The 14341-nt window shown below is 36.1% G+C and overlaps 1 protein-coding gene across 2 annotated transcripts in view; it reads right to left on the reverse strand.

Annotated features, from left to right (window-relative positions):
• Positions 1–14341, reverse strand: part of DDX46 (DEAD-box helicase 46) — a 55528-nt gene that overhangs the window by 33333 nt on the left and 7854 nt on the right. For both annotated transcript variants that reach the window (XM_090288298.1, XM_090288297.1), the window contains exons 4-11: positions 13513–13612; positions 11737–11902; positions 8078–8229; positions 7051–7164; positions 6333–6498; positions 5494–5614; positions 4747–4922; positions 3685–3806 (exon numbers count right to left, since the gene is read on the reverse strand). In XM_090288298.1, the coding sequence (XP_090144424.1) occupies positions 3685–3806; positions 4747–4922; positions 5494–5614; positions 6333–6498; positions 7051–7164; positions 8078–8229; positions 11737–11902; positions 13513–13612 (1117 nt within the window). The remainder of the gene's footprint in view (positions 1–3684; positions 3807–4746; positions 4923–5493; positions 5615–6332; positions 6499–7050; positions 7165–8077; positions 8230–11736; positions 11903–13512; positions 13613–14341) is intronic.

Here is a 14341-nt window from a genome sequence, read left to right on the forward strand (position 1 = left end):
AAAGCAGCCTAGAGGAAGCAGAAGATCGGATCAGCAAGCTGAAGGACAACGTAGAAAAAAATTCCCACACAGTGCAACAAAACGAAAAAAGACTGAAAAAGAATGAAGAGGTTTTAAGAGAGCTGCAGGACAACATGAAGCATAGTAATACCTGTATCATAGGAATACCGGAAGAAGAGGAGCAAGAAATAGAAAACCTGTTTGAAAAAGTAATGACAGAAAACTTCCCTAACTTGATGAGAGAAAAAGTCACACAAGTACAGGAAGCACAGAGGGTCCCAATGAAGATGAACCCAAACAAGCCCTCTCCAAGACATATCATAATTAAAATAGCAACACCGAAAGACAAAGAGAGAATCCTAAAATCATCAAGAGAGAAATAGCTAATAACATATAAGGGAGCTCCAATAAGGCTATCAGCAGATTTCTCAACAGAAACACTACAAGCCATAAGGGAATGGAAAAATATTCCAAGCAATGAAAAACAAAGGACTACAACCAAGACTACTCTACTCATCAAGGCTCTCATTCAAAATGGAAGGTGAAATAAGAAGTTTCTCAGACAAAAAGAAGGCTAAAAGAATACATCTCCACCAAACCAGGATTGCAAGAGATGCTCAAGGGTCTGCTTTAAGAAGATGAAGAAACAAAGAGAGACAGAGAGGAACACAAGTACAAAGGGGGAAAATGACAATGAATAAGTACCTATAAATAATAACAAAAGAACTCATACACCCCTATGTTCATAGCAGCACTAGTTTACAATAGTCAAGTGATGGAAACAACCTAATTGCCCATCTGCAGATGAGTGGATAAAAAAACTGGTACTTCTACACAATGGAATACTATGTAGCAGAAAGAAGAAACTCCTACCATTTGCGACAACAAGGATGGAACTAGAGAGAATTATGCTTAGTGAAGTAAGCCAGACAATGAAAGACAAATACCATATGATATCAACTAAAACAGGAAACTAAAGAACACCACAAATAAATGAGCAATATTGAACCAGAGGTATGTAAACAAGGAGTACACTCAGAGTGACAAGGAGGGAAAGAGGAGGGAGAGAAGGGGTAAGAAGGGGAAGGTTCTAGTCAAAGAACATGTATAAATGACCCATGGACATGAACAACTGGGTGGGGACTGACTGTGAGAGAAGAGAGGGACAGGGTGGGGGAGCAACAGGGACAACTGTAATAGAAAAACAAAAATTTTTAGTGGAAAAAAAGAAATGGAAGCAAAATAAATAAATAAATGAGCCAGCAAATCCCCCAACCCAAAAAACAAAATTTTCACATGTAGAAAAGTGAACAAAAGAAAATGTAAAGTATGGAAATGCAATTTTAGTGAATATTAGCAGGACAAGGATTTTCTTTCACACTGTATATTTTTCTCCCTACCTGATCCCTCCAGAATTTGGCATTCTGAAGAAGTAATGACATACGGTTCTTTGCATAAAACTAATAATACCAATTGTTAATAGAGGTTTTGTTAACCAAGATTTTGACTGGAGTGTCACGCCTAAAGGAGGCATACCTGGGCTCTGGTTGTTACCAAAAAGCCCTGAGGAACTGGGACTGACTTTTGAAGGTAATAAAAGCCCACAAGTAAAAAGTCCTGGAACCTTGGCTGGTTGTGTGGTTCACGGCAATCTTTACAGGGAAGGAACGAAGGCTGCTTTCCTGAAAGATGGCTAGAAGGGACCTTAAGGCACAATGGAACACCTGAAGGACTTAGAAAAAACAGGTATTTACAGGCAAGGCTGAATGGCAGGTATGTGGTTCAGCTTCTATGCCCTGAAGGGCAAACTGAAGGTCACCCTAAAGGTTTGTTGTGTAAGTTTCAGCAAAGCAAATGTAAAGATCATACGTGATCACCCTGGCTGCTGTGGCTCAGTGGATTGAGCGTTGGCCTGTGAGCCAAGTGTCACTGGTTCGATTCCCAGTCAGGGCACATGACTAGGTTGCACATCAGGTTCCCAGTTGGGGGCGCGAGTGAGAGACAACCACACAGTGATGTTTCTCTCCCTCTCTTTCTCCTTTCCCCTCTCTCTAAAAATAAAAAAATAAAAAAATAAGAATAAAGATCATACGTGATCATTTACTGCCTTTGTTTATGCAAATGAACAGGATAAATTAAAAATGAACTTAATGCAGTCCCTTTAATGGCGAGGAGGATAATCTTAAGGAGAAAAATCGTGATTCAAGGAAAATCACAATGCTCAGTGGTAGACTATAAAGTAGTGCAGCTGTCCTTAAAGTTTATGTTCATCTAAAGTTTGTTTTCATTTGAAAGTTAAACTAGGTCTGTGACATCATCAAAGATGCTTAATTTACAGGCAAGAAGAATGTCAAATGCCTTGTAACTGGATGTCTTCCCAATAAGACAGTCTTGCAGATATAAATACTGGTTTGTGGGTTATGTTGTGTAAATTAACATGTATGTTCTGTTTTCATAGGGCATAAGTCTATGATCTCATTACCTGACTGATTGTCCGTACGTATAGACCTCACTTAATCCTGTCTGCATCGCTGCCTCCTAAGACTCAACAGTTTGGCTGAACTAAGTGGTTGGGTTGGTGAAGTATGGAGTGATCTGTGGGCTTCACTTTAAAACAGGCCCAGAGGTCTGAGGGGGGAAAACCTAAAATATTCCCCTCAGCCCCAACTAGGTATAGTGGGCAAAAGGGTTTTGGACAGGTGTGACATGCTTTGCACACCTTCCTCCAAAAAAGCCTTTTTTCCCCTCATGTGAGACATTGAAAAATTAATCCCTGCCTTTTTCATCTAGTGGTTATAGTTTCAATGATTCCTTTTAACCTGTTTTCCCCAGAATACAACAAGGATGCCAGCTTATTAAACCAAGCATGCCATTGCCCAGGGACAGCCAAATGACCTGGAGACTGCAAGATCCTTCCCCATGTGGGAAGTCCACCCTCCCTGCCACACCCGCACACTCATTAGGGATTTCTGGGCCCAAGGGTAGGTAGGATGACAACCACGTCCAGCTTGAAGCAGCTAGAGGAGCATGAGACCTTCACCCACTGTCCTTTATAAGATTATAAAGGGTCTTAAGTCTGAGAGGGGGGAATTGTTACAGAGCGAGGATTCCCCCCCCCAAAATAAATTAATCTTTTTTAATTAAAAAAAAAAAAAATCCAACTAAGCAAACCAGAACTGGAACAGAATCATAGGTATGGGGATCATGTGGAGGGTTGTCAGCTGGGAGGGGAAAGGGGGAGAAATGGGGAAATGGTGCAGGGATTAAGAAGCATAACTGGTTGGTACAAAATAGACAGGGGGAAGTTAAGAATCATATAGGAAAGGGTGAAGCCAAAGAACTTATATGCTGGAGGGAAAGGGGGGACTAGGCAGAGGGGAGGAAAGGGGGAAAAATTGGGACTACTATAACAACATAATCAATAAAAAATATTTTTTAAAAAATGGAAAAAGTACCTACCTTCCTTGAGCGAAGAAAGATGAAGAGAAATGGGAAAGCTAAGGTATAAGGAGGACCCCAAAATTCTAATATAACACATACATAATTCATTTTTAGTTACTATTTCCACATCTCATTGTTTAAGATTTTAGAAGCAATCAGTACACAAAACACAAAAAATAAAATCACATTATTAAATCATTCAATTTAAGAATAAAAACAGGTGAATGTCCCTTGTATAGCTACCTGCTCACTGATTCCTGTTCCGCCATAGACACAGACCACTCTAAGTCCCAAGGTCTTCGAAAACTTCTTACATTCTTTAGTAATTTGTAAAGCCAGTTCTCGAGTTGGAGTCATTATGACAGCTGAAAAGATAAATATGTCAAAAGCCTACCCACCAAAATTCTTGAGAGGCTACACTTTCAAGTGTTAAATTTAACTTCTGCAATCAAGTTTAGATCTTAGTCCAATTTTTGTTTTTTGTTTTAATTTGTTTTATGTACCTCTGAAAACCCTATTTCAAAAGCTTTGTAATAGTAGAGATTTCAGTGAAGGATAGTTTTAAGTAGATTTAAAAACATGCTATAGGAAGATAAACAGTTGAATGCCTACCCAACCATCAAGAAAATACTTGGTTGAAAAGAATGCAAGTCATTCTCAACTGCAAACCACAGAGCAAAGATAATCAAGCAACTCACTGTGCTGCAGAGCCATTCCCAGTTTCTGGAAACAACCTTGGTCTGAGGGGTACAGACAGAGGAGAAATATACTGTGCCCTGAATTTCCAAGAGAGAAGCTGGTAACAACCTTCCAAAACCCTACTCAAATTTGCAAAAGAGATCTCTGCCAAATAAATCAAAAAATCGGAATCTGAAGACCAAATAATGAATGCAATGCTGGCACTATAGCCTTTTAAGGCCAAAAATAAAGAGGAAAAAGAAAAAGAAAATACATTTCCCTACAGTCTTCTATGTTGAGTTTATAAATCCACTGATACTGGGCTGAGAACAAACCTCAACATAAATACATAGATGCACGAGGAGTCTACCTGCCGAGTCAGAGTTTAAAAATTGAGCTGTGCCAGGAGAGGCTGTTTTTGTACTTCTGAGATGTCACTCCAGAGATCTGAAGATTCTCACTCCACCTGCTGGTAAGGGGAAATCAGCCCCAAAGTGCCAAATTTATAAAGGAAGGTATAAAGATATCTTTATTGTTGTAATTAAGAACAATGTAAAGTATGAGGTCTTTCTGATTAACTCACAACAAAACTGTTATCTGAAAAAAGTTTAATGGAAGAAATCCTACCTATTGGCCCCTCTCCTTCTTCTAGTGACCTCTGATCCATGATGTGTCTAAACATGGGCAATAGAAAAGCAATAGTCTTTCCACTTCCAGTCTTGGCAATACCAATCAAGTCTCGTCCAGACATTACAGCAGGAATCGCCTGAGATTGGATTGGTGTGGGTTTTTCATAGCCATGCCTTAAAAAGAAAACCAAAGGAAGACAAGGTAAAAACTGAGATCTCTCGGGCTCTCTAAGTTCCAGAAGAATAAGGTTTTCCCAAAGTGTATATCCATACAATAAACTATTATCTGGCAAAAAGGAATCAAGTCCTAAGACACTGTACATCACAGCTGAACTTGGAAAATATTATGCTAAGTAGAAGAAGCCAGTTACAAAAAACAACACTGGTATGCTCCCATTTATATGAAATGCCCAGAATAGATGCATCTATAGAGACAATAGATCAGTGGTTGCCTAGGAAGGGAAAAAGGAAGAAGACTGACTAATAATGAATACAGGCCTCTTTTGGGGATGATAAAAATATTTCAAATTAGTTAATCGTAAGAATTGCCTAATTCCATGAATACACTAAAGAATCATTAAATTTTACACTTTTACGGATGTTATGTAAATTGTTTCAATAAAATTGTTTACGAAAATATATGTTTTTCTATCAGCGTAAAAATATAACCAAGGGAGGTACTGGTATGAAAGGGCTACTTCTGAGTAGCAAGACTGAAAAATATGGACAACCAATAACCACTTACTTCTTCAGAGAATTTAAGATCTTCATGGAAATTCCACACTGGACCCAAGATTTAATTGGTTTGGGGCAACCTTTTCCCTTCACAGTAATGCCTTCCATTTCCAACCGAAAGACATTCACCTCTACAAAACAAAATCCAGATTAAAAACTCTTTTAATTATTGTTCTATTATTAGTGCCTTCTTCTTTTCAATGAGGCATGGTGAGATTAAGAATCAATATTTTCAGTGCTACCACAGATTACTTTATAGATAAGCTATAGGACAAAGAACTGAACAGCTCATAGAGACAGTTAAAGCAATTACTGCTGCAACCAACTAAGGATGAAAAGGAATATACCAATTTGTACAATGTGGCTTTTATTTCATCTTAAATTGCAACAGTAATAAAAGAACAATGACTGACAAGTAACACAACTGCCTTCATCTTCAAGCAAGAGTTGCCCAGATTATCTTTATTCAACCGATATTACAGACTAACATTGGTTCCTAACTCTCCAATCCCAAAAGGAAAAGGCTAACAATATATTATTTGCTAACTTCACATGAACAGTGTTTTCAACCCTAAAATTCTCAACTACATGAGCCAGATTAATCTTTGCTCATTTTTTTAATACTTTCGAAACACACAGATTCCTCACAGTTCTGAATTTTGCAGAGGATTTTCCCACTCTCCAGAATGACTTCTTGCCTCCTGGTTTCCTCTCACTTCTCCAGATACATTAGGCAAGTCCCCCTACTCACGCATCAACTCACGGGCCTATCCACACCCCTCCCAGACAAAAAGAAAAATACCCTCTTGCGTTCCCACAATAAGAAATATATGAATACAAGACTTTTACCCTCTTGAGACATTTTTGCTAGCTCTGGAACTTCAACATAGAAGTTTTTTCTGAATGGTTCATATTCAATCTTTCCGTGGTCTACTGGCTCTAGAAGCTTTCTCTGTTTTGTCTGATAGCCAGTGAGGGCCGTCTGCAAATCAACTTCTTCCTCTTCTGAAGAATACTATTAAAAAAAAAAAAAAAAAAAGTAAAGAGCTAAATCCATTTCTATTTTCTCCTTACAGGATTCAATATTCCTACCTTTTAAAATCCTCCTCTCTTAGAAAATATTCTTTGGCTTTTATTTTTTAGTTTCTCAATTTTTAGACTTAGTTTCTCTTTTCTTTTCCCTTATAGAAAGTTGCATGACAAGATAAAGATAAAGCAATAAGATAATTCTAATATGGCTTCAATCAAGTTTTGCTATAGTTCTCTGCATAAATCTTAGCAATACACATTCACAGGAAGAAATTTCATTGTCTCTACATTTCTTCTCTCCCTATCATATGTCTGAGGTGAGCTTATGAAGCACAAGACACAATCAAAAGTGAGCAAACGGCAAGAGATCAGAGATGTCAGAATGTTCCACCAGCTGGATATTCAGCTATAATACCGTTAAGAATGGCAAGAATTCCTAATAGTAGTTTGCATAACTGAAAATCCCAGCTCCATCAATGTTTCCAAGTAAATAGCCATATCTGTTTCATGAACAAAGTAAAAATTAACAAAGAATTACCTCCATGGCATCCTGGTCATTCTCCATCAGCTCACCTTTCTTCTTATCAGAATCTACGACTGCTTTTTTGGTTGTCACAACAGTGACAACTTTTGTGACCGTTGGCCCAGACTTCTAAAAAAAAAAAAAGGAATATAAGATATTTGCAAAGCTGAAATAGAAATCATATGCCAACATAACTGTCACAATTTATAATTCAAATTAACTTTATTAAAAGGCAACAATAAAAAGACCAAAAGTAGTCTGTTTTCTCATTTGTTTAAATTTTACAATGCAGTACAATGCATTGCATTTCATACTATGTTAATTCAGAGTAGGCAAAAGTATGTGCATAGTCGTTCGTATGGCAAAAATATATATACAGGTTCTGATTATTACAACAGCTTTATTAACTCTGTTTCTTCTTCTCACAACTGTATATATTCTTTTGTCAACCCATATATATGTAGTTTATTAGATACGTTAATTTTATACAGCATTATGTAATATAATTTATTTTTTAAATACTACTAAAAGGTTCTTTTCACTTATTTGACAACCAAGACACTGTTCTAGGAGCTTGAGATAAATCAATAAACAAAACAGGTAAAGGTCACTGCTCCTGAGGGGCTTTTACTTTAGAAGAGAAATGGGACAAATAATAACCATGACCAAAAGGTAAGTTATATAATTTGTCAAATGGTAAAATGTGATTTAAAAAAGAAAAACAGACTAGGGTAAAGGGGATAGGAGCATGAAAGGTGAAAACGCTGGAGAAGTTCGGAGAGGACCTACTGAGAAGGCGACAAGCAAGCAAAGGTACTGAACAAAGATGATGGTGGTAAGAGTACTTTTGAAACAAGAATATTTACAGTTAAAATTCACCAGAACGTCTGGTACTTAGAAAAAGTACTGGCATTTCTGAGATGCGAGGAGGAAACAAAACCAGTATAAAGTCATTGAGGTCAGTAGTAGGTCAATGAAACAATAAAAATCAAGTTATCCAATAAGGAATATAAATCTTTAAAAATAAAGTAAAATTCCGTACCTTTTCATTCCCCCCACCACCTTTCACACTTCTCATATTAAACTTTTTTACTTCCTCTTTCACTTCTTCCATGTAAGCATCTAATGGATCTAACTCCTCACCCTCCATTTCATTTCCTTCCTTTTCAGCTTCTGCAGGATCATCTTCATCATCTAAAGTATTAAGAATACATTTTTTTTGTACATGTTTTAAAAGGAAATACTTTAAGATCAGACCACACCCCACCATTCTCTCACTACCCAAGCACCCTCCTTTCCAGTTAACCCTGGGCACACTGCAGTTCAAATATACTTGGAGGTTTTTAAACAAAGTATGTATTCGTTCTGAATAATAAAAGAAATAAATTACAATAAATTACAAATTACTAAATTGAAGCAAGAAAAATTATGCCAAAAAAATGAATCTCTCAAGAGAATCCCCTTTTCTGTTACCTATACACACTATTCAGTAACTTACAGTACAAAGCATTGTTTCCAACCAGCAAACAAAGCCCTGAATGATTCCACATAGCTCATCTCAAAGGGCTTATTTAATTGTATTTTTATTGGGCACTACTGGAGGTATTTAATTGCAATAAGATGTGTTAAATTTCCAAATAAGAAAAGTCCCATGTTACCAAAAACTAGAAATGAATGTAGTATAGAATTGTACACCTGAAACCTATATAATTTTACTAACTAATGTCACCTCAATAAAGAAAATCAATCTCCAATATTAAGTCTTTTTAAAAATGTATTCTTATTTACATTTTTTAGAGAGAAAAATTTTGATTTGTTGCTCCACTTATTTATGTATTCATTGGGTTTTTTAATACATTTTATTGATTATGCTACTATAGTTGTCCCAATTTTTCCCCATTTGCCCTGCCTCTACCCTGTACCTCCATTCCCTCTAGCAATCCCCCCATAGTCCTTGTCCACAGGTCATGCATATAAGTTCTTTGGCTTCTCCATTCCCTATACTATTCTTAACTTCCCCTGTCTACTTTGAGAAATCAGCTGACAATTTTATGGGAACTCCTCTGTAGTTTACTCTCTGCTTTTCTATTGCTGCTTTTAAAATTCTCTCTTTAGTCCTGGCTGGTGTGGCTCAGTGGATTGAGTGCTACCCAGCAAACTGGGAATTCACCAATTTGATTCCCAGTCAGGGCACATGCCTGGGTTGCAGCCAGGGTCCCCAGTATGGGGCGAGTGAGACTCTCGCACATTAACTTTTCTCTCCCTCTCTTTCTCCTTCCCTTTTCCTCTCTCTAAAAGTAAATAAATAAAATCTTTTTAAAAATGTTAACATAAAAAAAGAAAGATTCTCTTTATATCTTTAACCTCTGGCCTTTTAATTATGATGTGTTTTGGTGTGGCCCTCTCTGGGTCCAACTTATTTGGGTCTCTCTATGCTTCTTGGACTTGTATGTCTATTTCCTTTGCCAAATTAGGAAACTTTTCTTTTATTATTTTCTCAGGTAAGTTTTCAATTTCTTGCTCTTTCTCTTCTTCTTTCGGTATCCTTATGACTCGGATGTTGGTACATTTGGAGATGTCCCAGAGGTTCCTTATGCTATCCTCGTTTTTTTAAATTCTCTTTCTTCTTGCTGTTCTGGTTGAATTCTTATTTCTTCCTTATGTTCCAAATAGTTGATTCGAATTCCAGCTTCATTACCTACACTATTGGTTCCCTGTAGATTTTTCTTTATTCCACTAGTGTAACTTTCTTCCTGGGTCTTTTTTGTGTTGTTGCCATGCGCCGTAAGTTCTCTGAGCATCCTGATCACCAGTGGTTTGAACTGTTTAGTTCTTTTTCTGGGGTTTTGTTCTGTTCTTTCATTTGGGCCATATTTCTTTGTCTCCTCAATTGGGTAGCTTCCCCGTGTTTGTTTCTGTGTACAGGTAAAACTGCTTTGACTCCCTGTCTTAGTAGCGCGGCCTATTGTGGAAAAGGCACCTGTCTGGATGAATGTGGCTTCTTTAAGTCCTTGGTTGTCAGACTTCAATACAACTTGGTTTTCTGACAGTTCTGGGTGTTATCTGTTTTGAGATCTAGTTGTCATTCTTTCTGTGGTTGTGTGAGGAGACAAAGCGTGTTTACTTAAGCCTCCATCTTGACTGGAAGCCAGATTACCTGGGCAAAGCAGCTGCTCCCAGGGATGGCCACCCGGGGAAAATACCCACTCACTGGTTGATTCTTTACGTGCCCTGACCGTGGACTGAACCCATAACCCTGGTATTTTGGGACAATGTGCTAACCCTCTGAGCTACCTGGCCAAGGCCCCAGTAGTAAATCTTATAATTACACTACCAGAAATTGAACTAAAAACTTTGTCTGCTAAATGATAAGTTTAATCATTTTCTTTCAATTATCTTTCTTTAAAGCACAGAAATAAAAAACAGTAACACATTCTTAATTCAAGACAATCTAATTTTTGTTACATAACTAAGACATCATCACCACTTAAAAGATATAACCCATTCATTTATGTAAAACACTCTTAGGGAATTTTCAGAGGTAATTAAAAATTCACATGAATTTTCTCAGAAAACAGAGCAAAATTGCATTTTCCTATAAATTTCCACATTCTTCCTTTACTAAAAAGTCAGATTTGAAGGGGAAACGTTTCTGTTGTAAGTCATAAAAACTCAGGAGAGACCTGAAAACATGCCCTTGCTTTACCCTCATTACTAACATATTTAATTGTAGTAAGAACTAAAAAGCTAGTTACTTGAATGCTCTCTCTCTTAGGAACATGCTCACTCCTGCCCCCCTCTCCCCTCTGGTACAGCACCTTTGCCTTTCTCTCTCCGGAGCTCCAAGGGCCCTTCTGCCTCTGTAACTTGTTTCTTGAGCCTACACAGCCCAGCTGGCTCTCCTCTACTACCTCTGTAACTTTCTAAATAAATTTTCTCTTAGAATTTGGGGGCGGAGGGGGTAGCTATTTACTATGCCCATAAACACCCAATTCTCCACTCTAAAGTAAAATCAGTAACCTTTAATAAACACAACTTTACAATTTTAAATTTAACATAAATATTAATATGGGCATTTAAAACCTCAGACTCAAGCAATTCCAGTTCTAGGTGTATACCCAGAAAAATTGAAAGCAGGGACTCACATAGACTCTTGCACACCAATAAGCACAGCACCATTATGCACAACAGCCAAAAGGTGTAAACAACTCATACCTAACAAACAGGTTAACAAAATGTAACACACACACATATATAAAACATAATTATTATTTAGCTATAAAAAGGAATGGAATTGATACATGCTACAATATAGATGCGATCTGAAGACATTATCCCAAGTGAAACAAAAGGACAAATATTATATGATTCCACTTTTATGAGGTACCAAGAATAGGCAAAATCATAGCAGCAGAAAGCCAAATAGAAGTTACCAGGGATGAGGATGGGAGGCAAGACAGAATTATTGATTAATGGGTACAGAGTTTCTGTTTGGGATGAAGAAAAAGTCCTCAAAATGGACAGTGGTGATGGTTGTACTGTGAATGTACTTAACACCATAAATTGTAGTTAAAAATGGTTAAAATGGTAAACATTATATTGCACATATTTTTCTACAATAAGAAAAATGGCCTTAAAATACCAATAATAAAATTACTTAAATTTTAGAATATAGGCTATTAGTGTAACAAGTGAACATACCATCATCATCTTCTAAACTCCATTTTTTCCCTTGTTTCATCTCTTCAATTTCCTTTTTCAGCTCCCCTATGTTTTCCATGGCCTTCTTGCGTTGCTCTTCCCGCCATTTTTCTACCCTTTCTTTCCGCTTTCTCATTTCTTCTTCCAGCTTATTTTGGTCAAAGTTCTTGGGGGGAAGAAGGAGATAGAGAGAAGTATTAACAATTTTACTCTAAATGATATTCCAAACATTTTCTCCAATATATTAAAAATGGGAAAAAAACAGATGTATATATAAACTCCTATGCTTAGACCAGATTAAGACCACACATTTTTAAAATATATCCATGAATACAACAGCAAAATGAAATAACAAGAAAAGCATTTTCAACTAAGAAAGCAGAAAGACAGATTTCAAACATCATAAATAAAGCAATATGCACACATGAATTCAATTTCTTCCTCAGAGTAGGAACTACATGACTTATTATTCTCAACTTTAAATCCTCTAAACTCTTCCAAGATTGCCTCCATGAAAATCAATTTTCTATTAGTGAGTAAATAAAGAGCTATTTATCAACATGATTAAGAAGTTTTGGTCTTTTAGCCTTTAGGTCTAAGTTTCGTAGAAATAGCTACTCTAAAGATATTATCAAGATTATTAATAACACTCTTAAAAGGAGACAGCAAATAATTTTCACAATCATATTCAGAGACTTAAGGATTAAGCATTACATAAATCAAAATTTTACATGTTACAAATAGACAGGTATGAAAATACACATGTAAAAAACAGGCAAAAATATTACAAAATAGTAATGGTGATGATGTTTTGGGCACCTGGGATTACAGGACTTAATTTCTAACTTTTCAAATATCTTATAATATGGTTATATAATGCTGTGTTTTAAAAATAAGTTCAACCCTGACCAGCATGGCTCCGTTGGTTGAAATGTCATCCTGCAAAGCAAAAGGTTGCTGGTTGGACTCCCGGGCAGGGCACGTGCCTGGGTTAGGGCCCCATCTTCTGGTTGGGGCATGTGCGAGAGGCACATTTCTCTCCCCCACTTTCTCCCTCCCTTCCCCACGCTTTAAAAATAAATAAATAAAATCGTTAAAAGTAAAAAACAAAAAGATACACAACTCAAAATGATACAAATTACCTCCAATTACATTAGTAAATTTTAAAATTTCAAAGTCTCATGTTGGCAAGGAAGGAAACAGACGTTTTCATGTCTATGTCTTAAGAAAATTTGTACAACTTTTTTCATGGTGATCTGACATCAATTTACCTTATACTATATTCACAAAAGACATGTCTATGAGAATTAATGCACTGTTTGTAATTGCTGACTAGAAACAACCTAAATATCCATCAACAGTAATCTTTCTACCTTTTTTCAACAGAACACTAGGAAGGCATTAAAAATAATAATAATAAGCTATATCTATGTATTCAGCTATAGAAAGATCTCCAATACATAAGTGAAAGCAGGGTATTCTTTTTCTAAGATGGTGGTTATACAGTTGCTTATTATTCTTAAGACCTTACATATTGATAAAATAATTTAAATTTAAAAATAAAAGCAAGATACAAAATGGTATATATGGTATGATCAGTTTTTAAAATGTGGATATGCAACTATTTTCAGGAAAAATTTTTTTCATAAAACCAATTCTGTTTATCTTATATATGCTACTTATTTAAAAATAAACATACAGCATTAAAAAAAACAAATAATTTGTTATTGCAGAAACAAGTTTGAATTATCTGATTATTTATGTTAGTAAACATACGCCAGCATCTTTTTCTTTTTCATCTTCCTTGTCATCTTTGTCTTTTTTCTTCTCCTTTGAACTTTCTCCACTATCTGTTTTCTCCTTGGACCTAGACCTTCTAAAAAAGAGAGAAAGACACATTATCTATTTGTGCTTGGAAACATTCGTTTTAATAATGTTATAGACTTGTACTTTTACATTTTAAGTAAGAAATAAACTTCCAATAGTCAACTGCATTACTATATTACATTAATAAACATTTTGGAAATACAATGAAAAATTAATGCTATGATTGATTCTATTATAAATATTAAACATCTGAAAAGAAAAACTGGACATATCATATAAAAATTACAAAATTTAAACAGGAGGGGTAAAAATTAACAAATGGAGAAACAGACCAAAACATCAATATTCTACAAGATAATTTTTATATGTATTGATATTTAAAATCACAATAGGTTTGTATGTTGACCCCACTTATGGTACCTTAAAATGAAGATAATTTGATTTTAATGTAATGAATTGGTTGATCTTTTTTTCCTATTCTGATCAGTGATTTTTAAGTACCTAATCTCTGCCGTGGCTGGTGTAGCTCACTGGATTGAGTGCCAGCCTGCAAACCAAAAGGTCATTGGGTTCAATTTCCAGCCAGGGCACATGCCTGCGTTGCAGGCCAGGTCCCCAGTTGAAGGCATGCGGGAGGCAACCGATCGATATTTCTCTCGCACATCCTTTCTTTCTCCCTCCCTTCCCCTTACTCTAAAAATAAATAAGTAAAATCTTTTAAAAAATGTTTAAAGCACCTAAACTCAGCTGTAAAAAAGGAAATTTTACCCTTTGCAAC

The sequence above is a fragment of the Furipterus horrens genome, unplaced genomic scaffold (assembly GCF_987537825.1).
Source record: "Furipterus horrens unplaced genomic scaffold, mFurHor1.1.pri manual_scaffold_10, whole genome shotgun sequence".
NCBI classification, from domain to species: Eukaryota; Metazoa; Chordata; class Mammalia; order Chiroptera; family Furipteridae; genus Furipterus; species Furipterus horrens.